Source organism: Arvicanthis niloticus, chromosome X (assembly GCF_011762505.2).
Source record: "Arvicanthis niloticus isolate mArvNil1 chromosome X, mArvNil1.pat.X, whole genome shotgun sequence".
Classification (NCBI taxonomy): Eukaryota; Metazoa; Chordata; class Mammalia; order Rodentia; family Muridae; genus Arvicanthis; species Arvicanthis niloticus.
Window position 1 is genome coordinate 4,372,170 of NC_047679.1, and position 13,469 is coordinate 4,385,638.

General features: G+C 37.2%; 1 protein-coding gene across 1 annotated transcript in view; it reads right to left on the reverse strand.

The window, feature by feature from the left end:
- Nucleotides 1-1,580: 1,580 nt before the first annotated feature.
- The window catches only part of LOC117694748 (amine oxidase [flavin-containing] A), a 58,883-nt gene continuing 46,994 nt past the window's right edge, over nt 1,581-13,469 (reverse strand). The window contains exons 10-15 of the mRNA XM_034485724.2: nt 11,404-11,457; nt 8,152-8,209; nt 6,716-6,813; nt 4,900-5,011; nt 3,966-4,028; nt 1,581-3,624 (exon numbers count right to left, since the gene is read on the reverse strand). Coding sequence (XP_034341615.2) covers nt 3,481-3,624; nt 3,966-4,028; nt 4,900-5,011; nt 6,716-6,813; nt 8,152-8,209; nt 11,404-11,457 — 529 coding nt within the window. The 3' untranslated portion in view covers nt 1,581-3,480. The remainder of the gene's footprint in view (nt 3,625-3,965; nt 4,029-4,899; nt 5,012-6,715; nt 6,814-8,151; nt 8,210-11,403; nt 11,458-13,469) is intronic.

Sequence of the window (13,469 nt, forward strand, 5' to 3'; positions counted from 1 at the left end):
CACTAGGTTTTTCTGTCTAGGGAGTTTATGGATTCTTCTGTGTACCGTGAACAGCATTAGTTTTAGATTTAACCTATTTCACATTGTTGTCCTATCTATTAGAATTGTATGAGTCAGCACAGATCAAAGACTGCCAGAAGGGTAGTGGTTTCTATAGAATGGTAAGAAGTCTCTCTACCCGTCCCCACATGGTGTCTGGCACTGCTCTTGCCAGCCATGACTAGGCTATGTGGATATGTATGTATAGGCAGGACATATGAACAGGGAGTGTTGCCAGGGCTGTCACTAAAGAGAGCTTTTGCTGTGTTTTCTGGTTTGTTGTTGTTTGACCTTCTTTTACCCATTCCTGGTAATTTTACTCAATGGTTGCTGGTACTGTGATTCTTTCCTCAGAGGATGAGAGGCATCCAAAAACAATTTGGCAATCAGGTGATATAAAATTGATTTTTTTTTAAAAAAAAAATCAGGAACCTGAAGACAATTTAATCATGCCAAGCAAACCTTTAGCAGCTCCTTTAATTGGCCTGCAGTTATCAAAAGGAATTTGTACTTTTCAGAACGACACACAACTCCTAGGTCATCTAGTCTTTACTTCTCTATAAGGTCTCATGCTTGCTATTCACTTTTAGCTGCATCCTGGATCCCCCAGCTGTTGGGAAGACAGGCTGATCTCAAGTTCTCATTAGGACATGAGAATCACAGTTGTAGATTCTTATTATGAATTGCTCCTGGACATGTCTTGTCTGTAGGCACACTCCCTTACAGAGAGTATCTGATAAAAGGACTAAAATGTAGATCTTGCCTTGGTGGGGGGCAAGTCTTAGCAACCTTCCCACCTTCCCATTCAAATGTGCTGAGTTTTCAGTTGCAACTGCATTGCACTTTGTCCTCTGCAAAAACCCACCTTCCTCATCCTCTTTAGAATGCTGTCTATAGCAAACTTTCTGCTCTGACCCAGCGTCTCGGTCTATTCCTAGGAAATCCAAAAAGGTGGTGAGAAATAGTGATAACAACAGAATGCATTAATCACATAATGTTGTTATGAAGAAAATCCCTAGAAAATATCAAGCATGAGATTGTCTTTCCACAGATGGGTAAATTGAGGCTGAGAACCCAAATAATCTGCTCAAGGATTTGTAAGGTAGTTAGGTGAGAAAACTTGTCAGAATCCATACCTTCAGCCCAGTCAGGCCTATTATAGTGTTATAGCATTTGATCTACTCCCAGTCAACCTTCATTACATGAAGATCAAACCTAGTGTTAATTCAGGGTCTTGGGCTGGAGAGATGGCTCAGTGGTTAAGAGCACTGGCTGCTCTTCCAGAGGTTCTGAGTTCAATTCCCAGCAACTACATGGTGGCTCACAACCATCTGTAATGGGATCCAATGCCTTCTTCTGTGTCTGAAGAGAGCACCACTGTACTCACATACATAAAATAAATAAATCTTTTTTTAAAAAAAGAATTTGGAGTCTATTTATCAAGTGCTTTTTAAAAGTTTATCCTCTGTAGACTTCTAGCTATGAGAAGTCATTTAAACCTTCTGATAAAGTATTAGCCAAAACACAAAACCCTATCTAAATGAAGGGTGGTATCATATTTTATTAAGAGCAACAACAAAACTCAGTACCACACAGACAATATCTTACTTCAGTGGCAAATCATATACATATGCCCATATGTAGCTCTAGGACCAACTTTAGACATGGAACATTAAGTAACAAGTTCACAACCATCAAACAAAACATTAAAGTTTAGGGGTTTTTTTGGTGTAATATGAGACCATATTTAACAGCTATGACAAAAGGTGTACTTTTTAAAAACCAATTCTCATCCTAACTATGGAGAAAGGCCAACTGGCCTTCATATCTATGAAGGGGATTGTCAATCTCTTGAAATGTCATTTGTTTCTGTTTCAAAGAACCACATTAACTTTGTGGTAGACAACCTCACATATAGTGTTTCTCAACTCCCATTACATGTCTAAGCACATCTATACTGAAAATCCTTTTAATACCCAAGCTGTAGCTTAATATGGTTGATATCATTAGGCTAGATTAATTGATTTTCTAAGAAGCAGAGGGGAGTAAACTGCAAACTCAGGAGGTTTTCAATATCCAACAGTTCAATGTTAACAATACTTTAATACTTTAATAATGAATACTTTTAGACCTCTTGCCAATTTAGGCATTTAAATCATTTCAAGATGAGTCGAGACTACGTTAATACACACAACTGGAACAGATTAGTACTGAGAGTTCTCGCTGCAGTTTGATATGAATTGAGGCAACTCCTTATGGACTGGAGAAGATCTAAAACATCACTGAATCTTTTAAGTTAGTTAAAATGCTTTTGAATTACAAGATAGAGCAGGATAGAAAATCTAGATCTTTGCTCTTCCTTTGGGCAAAACTTTAAAGACCCTAAGTCCTCACATTAGCATCTAGAGGCTTAAATTTACATTTAGGACAGAGCTTGTATAATAAACTTGGGTTGGCCAGCATATGCTGGTATGATTCTTCTTAAATAAAAAATATGTTTACATTTTTTTAAAAGAAGTGCTTTGTGGTTAAAACCTTTGGAAAGTTTTTTTTAATTGACAGTTTTTCAGATGAGAAAGAGAAAAGACAGGCACCATTCTGGACCCTCAACACTCCTAAGATAGAGAACCCAGTCTGCATATATAAATTTAATGTCTGTTGTAAAACCTAATAATTAAAGCAAGTCATGTTAACACATAGAGCCCTAATTTCATTTCTGTATTTGACTGAATCGACAAATAGAGAAAATTTCATATGTACTTTGGCACTTGAGAAAACATGGTATACTATCAACTAAGACAAATCTTTTGTCATGTTGAAGACACAGGTAGTAGGCTGAAATAGAATTCTATGATCAAACAGACAGGGACCACATTAAAATAATGCTACTTTCCTTAAATCAGCCCAGAATATTACTGACAAGGATCAATGCATGTCTAGATACAGTCCAGAGAAGAAGTGCCTATTGTAGTGTATCTCACATGGAACTAGCCAGTGAGGATACCTAGGGAACAGCCAATATTTTCGTCTGTACATCTTACACCTTGGATGCTACACAAAAAGTCACAGTAAGTCAAGTGTTTTATTTCTGAAACCATTACCTATTAATTGTATTATTAATACAAAATGTATTAAAGGCAAAAAGAAAAAAAAACAGAACCCAGAAATTATTCCTCATAAGCACTTCACCTTTTGAAATTAAGCACTCAACATTTTATTCTATCAACCAACACAAATTAGTCTAACAAACAGGATGAAATTTGTTCTTAGGGAAATTAGCTAGTGATTTGTAATCACTTTACAAAGAATGAAATTAAAATGATGAGGGTTAAATCAAGTGCACTTAAATGGCCCCAAACACAGGCTGTAATTCATCCACACTTTCTTTTACATGCTGATCTTGCTAAGGATGATCAAGCAGGAGGCCTGAGGGTGAAAACTTCAGAATCGGGGCTGTTTAAACTTGTACAATACAAAGCAGAGAAGAGCCACAGAAGTGGAAAACCCAGTGATCTTGAGCAGACCAGGTACGGAAGGCAGGTTCCTCTCTAAGAAGGTGTAGGTCATTTCAAGGGCTGGAACATCCTAAATAGATGAACATACATCATTAATAGAAATTCTTACTATAGCTAGAAGAAACAAAGCCTATCTGTAGTAGTATGTATTTCTATCCCAAGACAGTTGCACCTATAGTAATAGCAGAGGCTGAATGAAGGGCAGTGCAATTATTATGTGCTGTAGTTGATTATAGAGATGAAGTATGTGCTGTAGTCAATCTATAGACATGGAGTGTGTGCTGTAGTTGATCTATGGAGGTAGAGTATGTGCTGTAGTCGATTATAGAGATGGAGTATGTGCTGTAGCAGATCTATAGACATGGTGTATATGCTGTAGTTGATCTATAGAGATGGAGTACCCAAACTTACCTTGGACTCAGGCTCTTGAACCCATATATCCTTCTTGTCAACTTTTCCTAGAGCATTCAAGACCTGAAAGAAAAGTGACGACAACATTATACTGTGATATTATATACTTTTTGACAGATTCAAAATCATATTAAACATTGATGAACCCACAGGTGGGTGGTAGAGAAATGGATACATAGACTATCAGTGTCAAGAAATAGATGCATGAATGAATAAAGAAAATTTGTTATTCACATACAATGGAACATTATTCAGTTTTAAATAAGAATGAAATCCTGTCAATGTGACAACATGGACAACTTTAGAGGACAACACAACCATGAATGAAATCTGCCATAGAAATTGCCTAGAAAGACAAATAATACATACTATCCATTATATGCAGAAGGCAAATAAGTGAATCCTATAGGAGTAGGAAAAAAACCCAGAGGGTACCAGAAGAGTAAAGCTACTGGGACTGGATAATAAATACCCAAATATAATTCATTTGGAGAAATATACTCTAACATTTTATAGCAATATAGAGTCACTGAAGGTAATCACAATTTACTATGTAATTCCAAAGAGCTAGAAGAAAAGATTTGAATATTTCAAAGAAACAATACGTCTGATGTGAAGAAGATGCTAATTATCTTGATTTGATCACTATATATTACACACAGGCATGAAAATATTTGTGTAGTCCACAAATGTGCACAATTGTGCCAATGAAATAGCCCAAATATCCAGTTTCTTTCTGTATATCCATATAAACATAAAAGAAAGAACCAAAAAGATCAGATGACAAAAATGCTTTCATAGGGCTGGAGCTATAGCTCACTGGAATAACCCACCCATGCCTCTCATGCATGACGCCTTCTGTTCAGTTCCCAGCACTGCTGCCCATGATGAAATTACAACTGAAAAGAGAGTACACCTTAGACCCCCTCCTTACCTCTCTAGCTGCCCGTTCTCCAGCTTCAACTGCTCCTTCCATGTAGCCACTCCACTGTGTTGCTGTCTCTGTGCCTGCAAAGTAAATCCTGCCTACTGGCTGGCGAATCACCCTTCAAGGAAAAGAAGAGGTCACACCGTTACATGGGAAGGTACTGAGGGGAAACTAGCCAATCACTCCCTACCTTCATCTACTCCACAAAAGAAAGGGAAACTAATCAAGCAGGAAATGCCAGTGTGTCTCATCCCAAGGTAAAATTCAGTTCTTTGTTTCCTGGACCCATGCACAAAGATCTGAACCTGGGGGAAACAAACTACGTTTATTCATCACTAAAGAAGATGCTGACCTATTTTAGGCCAGCAAGTCAGCCTGTAAGAACATGAATTTAACTGCTTAGTAACATCTCACAGTTATATTTTCTATTTGTAGCCCATTTTATTCATTATATTGCCTTCTATTCAAGATAATGCACATCCACAGAATGGGCAGCTAGAACGGTAAGGAGGGGGGGTCTAAGGTGTACTCCCTTTTCAGTAGTTTTTAGGACATCAAAAGAGACTGTAAAGGCAAGGGGGAAGATACAGACACTGTCATTTCTGGCAAAAGAGAGACCCCAGGAAGTCTATGAGTAAGTAGTTCCTGAAATAATATAATCTGTAAGTTTCTCTGAACATTTATGGGAACGGCTAAGGGTGAGCAAATAGGTTCTTCCTATAAGACAATTCTGATATACAGGACGAAGGAAGGGATAGATTCAATTGGTAACTCTCTACCCCAACCTGCTTGGTGTTATCTTCTCCATGCCAGAGCCATTTCTGTGGTTCCCCTAAACTGTACATTGCATCCAAAAGCCTTCATCTCAACCCATTGGCATTCCTTTTTCCAATTCAAGAATCTTGTGCCTAATTTCCCATTAATTCTATTTATATTATCTAGACTTATACTGAGACTCTAGAACTAGATCCACTGATCAATCTTATTATTACTAACAATAGCTGTTTGATTCTGTTAGGGAAGCAAAAGGTAAACAACAAGCTCTTGAAAGTATAGGCAAACAAGTGCTCCTTCTTTCTCTATGGATAGATGTTAACTCAATGCTAACATTCTAGGTTTGGTCCTCTAGAAATTTGACAAAGGTGTGATGTGACCAGATAATACACTATTTGGTGAAGAAGTCACTTCTTCCCCACCCCACAGTAGTAACTATATCCAGATGGGAAGAATTATGAAGGAACTGTGAATGCCTGGTAGAATGCTATCATTTTATGCTTCTTCCTGTGTTCTATCGCTTGAAACTGAGCAAGTAGGATTCTAGATCCTATGCCTGCAGAACAAAGAAATAGTGTATGTAAAACAAGGTATTTCTAAGTAGAGGTAGACTCCGAGGCCATGTAGCTCTCATCTCCTGCAACCTCAGCTGTATACACTGAGAATTCTTCGCTCTGAAGAGGAATATCTGATGCTCCTCTGTTGACAAGACATATGTATCGGACACATGCAGCCAGTGTCCTTCTGTGTATACTAGTACCAGAGTATAGGGTAGCCGTGTAAGACTAAACGTTGAGGAAAGCTCAAAACACTTCCCAAGACAATGTAGTCCTCATCTCACAAGTGCGCTGACAATTGCAATTCTGCCTAGTACACTGCTACTGCTGTTTGTGTTGATATCCATTTTCCTGGGGACATCTACCGAGTTACAAGCTATTTTTCTGGGATTACAATGAATAACACTGCCTATTTCCACAGTTTTTATTGAATGTAGATTGTCTAAATGTGTGCCAGCCCTGAATGAGTTGGTGCAGTGATTAGGAAGTACCTTCCATACTGGGTCATGATGCCAGGAGGGAAGTAGGCTGTATAGCAGCCCCCGGAGTACTGCTCCTCACACCAGTTCTTCTCTTCATAATGGACTGGCTGTAGTTCAATGGGGAGAAAATCCCAAAAGAAAATAAAAATGAAACTGTTACTAGCTAACAATGAAGGCTCATATATATTTTATTAACAAAAAGTTTATATTTAAAGCATAAAGTGGGGATGAAACTCAGTGGTACGCATGTGCCAGGCTCTGAGTCTGAGCTCCATTACAATGAAAATAAATAAGAAAGGAAGAAAGAAAAGGAAAAGAGGGAGGAGTAGAAGGGGAGTGAGAGGGAAAGAAAAGCAGTCTAGAGATGAAGCTGTGTGGTAGAGCACTTTCCTAGCATGCCCAGAGCCCCCAACTTTGATCCCTGATATTGTAAGAAAGAAAAGAGTACATTGTACAATAAAGACACTGAAAATACTGATTTTTTTTCAACCTTTTTCTTAAGGGACTCAGGAAATATACCAATACTTGGGAGAGAGAATACTCTCATTTATACAGATTCTAAAAATTAGAGCTAAATCTTTGGGAAACCCTACTAACAATCAGTTTTTAGAAAGGTTTTCTCCAAAACTCTTGAGTGTCTAAGGCAATGGACTGTTTTTCAATTTACACAGGTATTAGTGACAAGGGTAGGGTGAGGGGAACAAGAAGAGAAGCACAAGGCATATTTTCAAAATATCTTCCTTAAACTGGAAAACTGCATAATAAAAATACTCCTTAAAGGAAACAATTAAGATGAAAGTGGTCCCTGGTGAACATGACAGTCTTCCAAGACTTCCCTACCACACATTCTAAATGTTTATTATTAGTACAGTTCAAACAATAGTCCATGGAAAAAGTCTTTAGGTATTGGTGGGTTCTTCAGAAACATTTTGTTCTCACTGCTTTCAGAATCAGTGTAAAAATCCTGAGAGTACCAAATCAGACATGAACTGAGTCTCCTTGTGGGAAAATAAACTAGTATGCCTTTAACCTGGACATAGATTAAGTCTGGTGTGTCAAATATAAATCATGGTGCCTTCAGCAATGCAGGATAACATACTGGGGTTTTGTTTTATAGCAGTCACTTGATAATGTCAAAAGCACAGGATCTCTGTTCTACAGACCAATCTCAGTGATCCATGATATAATGATTGTGGCTCCAAGTCTCTTGCTATAGTTGAATGCCTATTATCTAGTGAGCACTTAAAAAGCCTAAAGTAATGCCATATCACAAGTTCCATGTACTAAACACTAGTTTTTAATGCCTTTGGATTGCTGAAAGTAATCCTCTAAATAAGCACACCCCTTTCTATTCTCTGCTTAAAACTTCCATGGAAGCAGAACTTGCTTTAATTTACCAATTTAAGACAATAGAGCAAAACCTGTTAGAGACAGAGAGTTCTTACATATAAAGCTTCTTGAGATCCCAGAACTTTGGCATACAGCTCACAGATTTTCTTCTTCCTACAGAGAAGAATAAAAACATGTTAAAGAAGTCATAATTGATGGACATATAATAAAGGCATTCTGTTCTAGGGTACTTGAAAAGGAAATTTAATGGCCTTCTATAACTATAAAACAAATAGTCAATAAATCCTTGGAGTCATCTTATATGATTAGTGGATTTCTGTATGCTGATTAACATCATATGACTCAACATGGTAATTTGATGAGGAATCAACAGAATTTCCCTTTTTAAAATAGACAAGGTCTCACTATGTATAGCCTGGAACTGCTATACAGATGAGAGTAGTTTCAAACTTATGATTTCTTTGCCTCAACCTCCTGAGCACTAGGATTATATATAAGTATATTTTACCATGCCTGGCTAATCGCTTCTTGAAAGACGATACAGGTTAAATTCATAACTACTCCTGGTGAAAAATTTAAATTACCTATCTTCTAAATTAATGCGACTATCTCAATTATTGAATATATGCGATTTACATTTACTCTTTTCAGTTTTTATGTAGATTAAACATGTGAAAATGGCTCTGAAATATTTGCTAAAGGCTAATGAGCAGTCAAAACAATTTTTATGAAAACAAGGTAAAAGATGTTATTCAAATCCATAAAACAAGCATTCAGACCAGATGAGACAAATAGTTAAAAGTATACAAGTGTGAGTTTACTTGTAAAATAAAAGATATAAAAATATAGAAGTTTATATTGTAAATTTCACCAGGAAATATTTTAAAAACATAAGCCTATTTTCTCTAAATAATGAAGAAGAAAATGTAAGCTTATCACCCTTGCTATTGTCATGCATACACTACTGCTATAACTCTTAGGACTATCACATAAGTACAAAAAGTTCCTGTCAAGAAGAGGTTAGATGATAAATGTTACCTATTGCTAAGCAAGTCTTTAAAGGAAAAACTGTCACTCATGAATGACATCACATAATATAAAATGGATTATATGAATTCTAGGACAGTTAGAAAATGCTTGATTAAAAGCTCTAACACACAGGAAGACATCTCAAGACTACTGCTTACTTGCTTTTTCTGTCTAATCTAAATTCTCCATTGAAAAGTTGAAGCCAAAGCTCAGTGAGCTGCACATTCCTTCTCTATCATTCAGTTAAGTAATGGGAAGGTAAACTTTTTCTATGTTGAGCATTTTGTCTATAGTAGATGCTCAATATGTGTTGAGTCAAATTTTATGCTCAGTCTAGTATGACATTCTCTTTTCTATGCCACAAAAGGATGGCAGGTTATTGTGTTACAAAAGATTCTAAGCAGTAATTCAGTCATTTGTAGTCAATTAAGAATATTGCCAAGACAAGTAAGACTATTTCTGTAGTGGCTAGTTCTGTGTCAACTTGATACAAGCTGGAGTTATTACCAGACAGGAGCCTCCCTTGAGGAAATGCCTACATGAGAATCACCTGTAAGGCATTTTCTCAATTAGGGATGAATGGGAAAGGACCCAGCCCATGGTGAGTGGTGCCATTCCTGGGCTGGTGGTCCAGGGTTCTATAAGAATGCAAGCTGAGCAAGCCATGGGGAGCAAGCCAGTAAGCAGCACTTTTCTATGGCCTCTGTATCAGCTCCTGCCTCCAGGATCCTACTTTACTTGAGTTCTTGTCTTGGTTTCCTTTAATCACGAACAGTGTTATGGAGTGTATTCCAAATAAACCCTTTTCTCCCCAGTTGCTTTTTGGTCATGGTGTCTCTTGATAGCAATAAATACTCTAAGGTAAATGCTAATCAGTATTCTACAATGCTTAATGTATTTAACTTATTTTCTGGACATATAATAAAATCTTTACTAAAGTAGAGCTAAACTTAAAATTAACCTTCATTGTACTTTCACTTTTAATCATAAATAATAAAAACATAATAAATATGTGATTTTTTGCATTTCATATTATTAAATGAACCAAACACAAATTTTCACAAGAATGCCAGAAAACTATCTTTCCATTCCCTCATTAAAATTAAAACTTTTAGAGGATATATAGAAGGCAATGATGCTATATTAAAAAAATTAAAAACTTTTTTGTATGAGTGACAGGGATGGAACACTGCACTTCACATATGCAATACATGTGCTTTACCATTGAGCTACATTCTCCACTCAGAACAATGCATTTAGATTACTTTGGTTCAAAAATTAATAGAATATATTTAAAATTATAGTCAAAAGCAGTACCATGCAAACCATCTTATAGTTATATCTCTTTTATAGGTACAACATATAAATCTGTCCATTCATCATAATCACCTGAACAGGTGGTCAAAAGTAGAAATCCTCAGTCTCTACTTCAGACCTACTAAGTCATATTCTATAAGCCTCAAGAAAATAGACTTTCCAAATACCTTTTGGGAGAGTTAGACACAAGTCAGTTTTGAAAACCACTAGTCTTATGACTGATATTTTCAGTAAAGGTTTTGTCTTACAAGAACTTTAGAGTTCAGCCAGTATGTGGAATCATAATCAAATGTCCACCTTCAGTCTGCTATTTATTTTATTATTAATAGAAAGGAAAGGCAGAAAATCCAAAAGAAAATGTCAGGCTTAGTGTGGTATAATGAAAAAAAGAAAAGAAGGATGTGTTATATGCTACTCTTGACTTTGTCACATGTCAGCAACTATGATGTAAATGTATCTATCCCTCCAAAATAAAATTCCCATGTTAGGGTTAAGTTCAGTGGTAAGGTACTTGCTATATAGTCCTGATGACTTTAATTAAATTCCTAAAACCCATTTCAAGGTAGAAGAAAAACTGATGACACAAAATTGTTCTCCATTCTCCATTCATGTATTATGGTGTGCATGTGCCTACACACACACCATGTTTTTCCCTTATTAGAACTTTATCACCACAGTGATTGTATTGGTAAAGTAAGGATTCAGAGGCAGAAGTGTGAGGTGCTTAAGAAAAGTGATTAAGCCCCAGGGGCTCTATATAGCTAAGTGTTCTAGGAAAACCCTACCTCTTACTTTACTAACCACATAAAATGAACACAAATATGTAAAATTAAATTAATGTATGTATATAGACATTGACTTGACCAAGAAAAATATCAGAAAATATTTTTTTAAAAAATTGGTTTTTAAGGATAAGAATATTTGTAAAATATTACTATTGTTGGTGCAACAAACATAATGCATAGGTAACCATTATTGATTTTCAGGTATAAATTGTTTACCTTAAGTCTTTATGTAGTTTAGCAAGTCGATCAGCTTTCCGGGCAAGTATGAAGCTGGAGAAGGAAGCCATATTTGGATGGTCAGTTATAGTCATGCTAAACGTACATTACCACCTATTTAGCATTAATGAACTCTCCCAGCCCTTCCCTTTTCCCATGGCAAATGTAATCCTATCTTTGGCTCTCTCTGCTTTCAAAACTCTGTAGCCTAAATAACAGATAACCAACCTCTTGATCAATATTTTGCTTCTAAAAATTAACACCATATTTGATATTATAGAAAATTAGATGCTGTACATATTAAGACTATATTAGCTGACTATCCCAGCAATGACACTCAATAAAAGCTAGAAAACTATTAATACATGCTTAACATAGATACCATGGTACTTCTCTCACTCTCTACCAAATGCACTTTAGAACTAATAATTGGTACCCTTATTTCACAGATAAAACCTTCTCTGGGCAATTATACTCAGCAGCAGATACATCCCTCTGTCAATACCCTGCCTCTCCTAAGAGGCAATTGACACTCAGTGATTGAAGTGTCCATTCTCTTGTCTCAGTTTGACTGTGAAGGACCATTCCAGCTTCCAGACTTCCATGGGCTGGCTGAGTACTGACATACAATTCTCCAACTAATCCCTCCCACAAAGGTAGTAATACCTAAATTTCACTCCAATAAACCTCTTGTACCTGTGTACACTCAGCTTCCTTGGTAGCTAACTACTGCCCTCCAATAAAGTAACTTAGTAAAACTCAACTATCTGTTCCCTTTAGTGAAAAAGATTCTGTTTATTGTGTCACTAATATTAACAGCAATTACATTTTAAAGAATTGAATTGTGAAATGAAATCCTTACTTATAATATTAATAGAAACAGAAATCTTACAAAAATTAATGGGATAGGTAAGGACATAATGTAATAGTAAAGCACTTGATTAGTGTTATGCAGAAAGCTCTAGATTTATTCTCCAGTACCCATTCTTTTTTCCCTACACTTGGGTTTCTTTTTTTCTTGATTAAACATTTTTATTGGATATTTTATTTACATTTTAGATGTAATCCCCTTCCCCCCAGGAACCCCCTATCCCATCCCCCCTCCTCCTGCTTCTATGAGGATATGCCCCCACCCACCTTCCCACTGTCACCTCCCCACCCATAATTTCCCCCACACTGGGGCATCCAGCAGCCTTCACTGGACCAAGGACTTCCTCACCTACCTATGCCTGACACTGTCATCCTCTCCTATGTATACAGCTGGAGCCATGGGTCCCTCCCTATTCCCTCCCAGGCTGGTGGTTTAGACCCTGGGAGCTCTGGTTGGTTGGTGTTGCTCTCCTCATGGGGCCACAAACCCTTACAGTTCCTTCAGTCTTCTCTCTCACTTCTCCATTGGGAACCCCATGATCAGATCAGTGTTTAGCTATGAGCATCCGCCTCTGTATATGTCAGGCTCTGGCAGACCTCTAAGGAGACAGCTATATCAGGCTCCTGTCAGCATGCACTTCCTGGCATCCACATCAGTGTCTACCTTTGGTGACTGCACAAGGGATGGATACCCAGGTGGAGCAGTCTCTGGATGGCCCCTCCTTCATTAACTGTCCCACTCTTTGTCTCCATATTTGCTCCCATGAGTATTTTGTTACCCCTTCTAAGAAGGGTCAAAGCACCCACACTTTGGTCTTCCTTGTTCATGAGCTTCATGTGGTCTGTGAGTTGTATCTTGGATATTGCGAGCTTTTGGGCTGATATCTAATTATGAGTGAGTATATACCATGTATGTTCTTTTGTGATTGGGTTACCTCACTCAGGATGATATTTTCTAGTTCTATCCATTTACCTAAGAATTTCTCGAATTCATTGTTTTTAATAGCTCTATTGTGTAAATGTACCACATTTTCTGTATCCATCACTCTGTTGAAGGACATCTGGGTTCTTTCCAGCTTCTGGCTATTATAAATAAGGCTGCTATGAACATAGTGGAGCATGTGTCCTTGTTATATGTTGGAGCATCTTCTGGGTATATGCCCAGGAGTGGTATAGCTGGGTCCTCAGGTAATGCT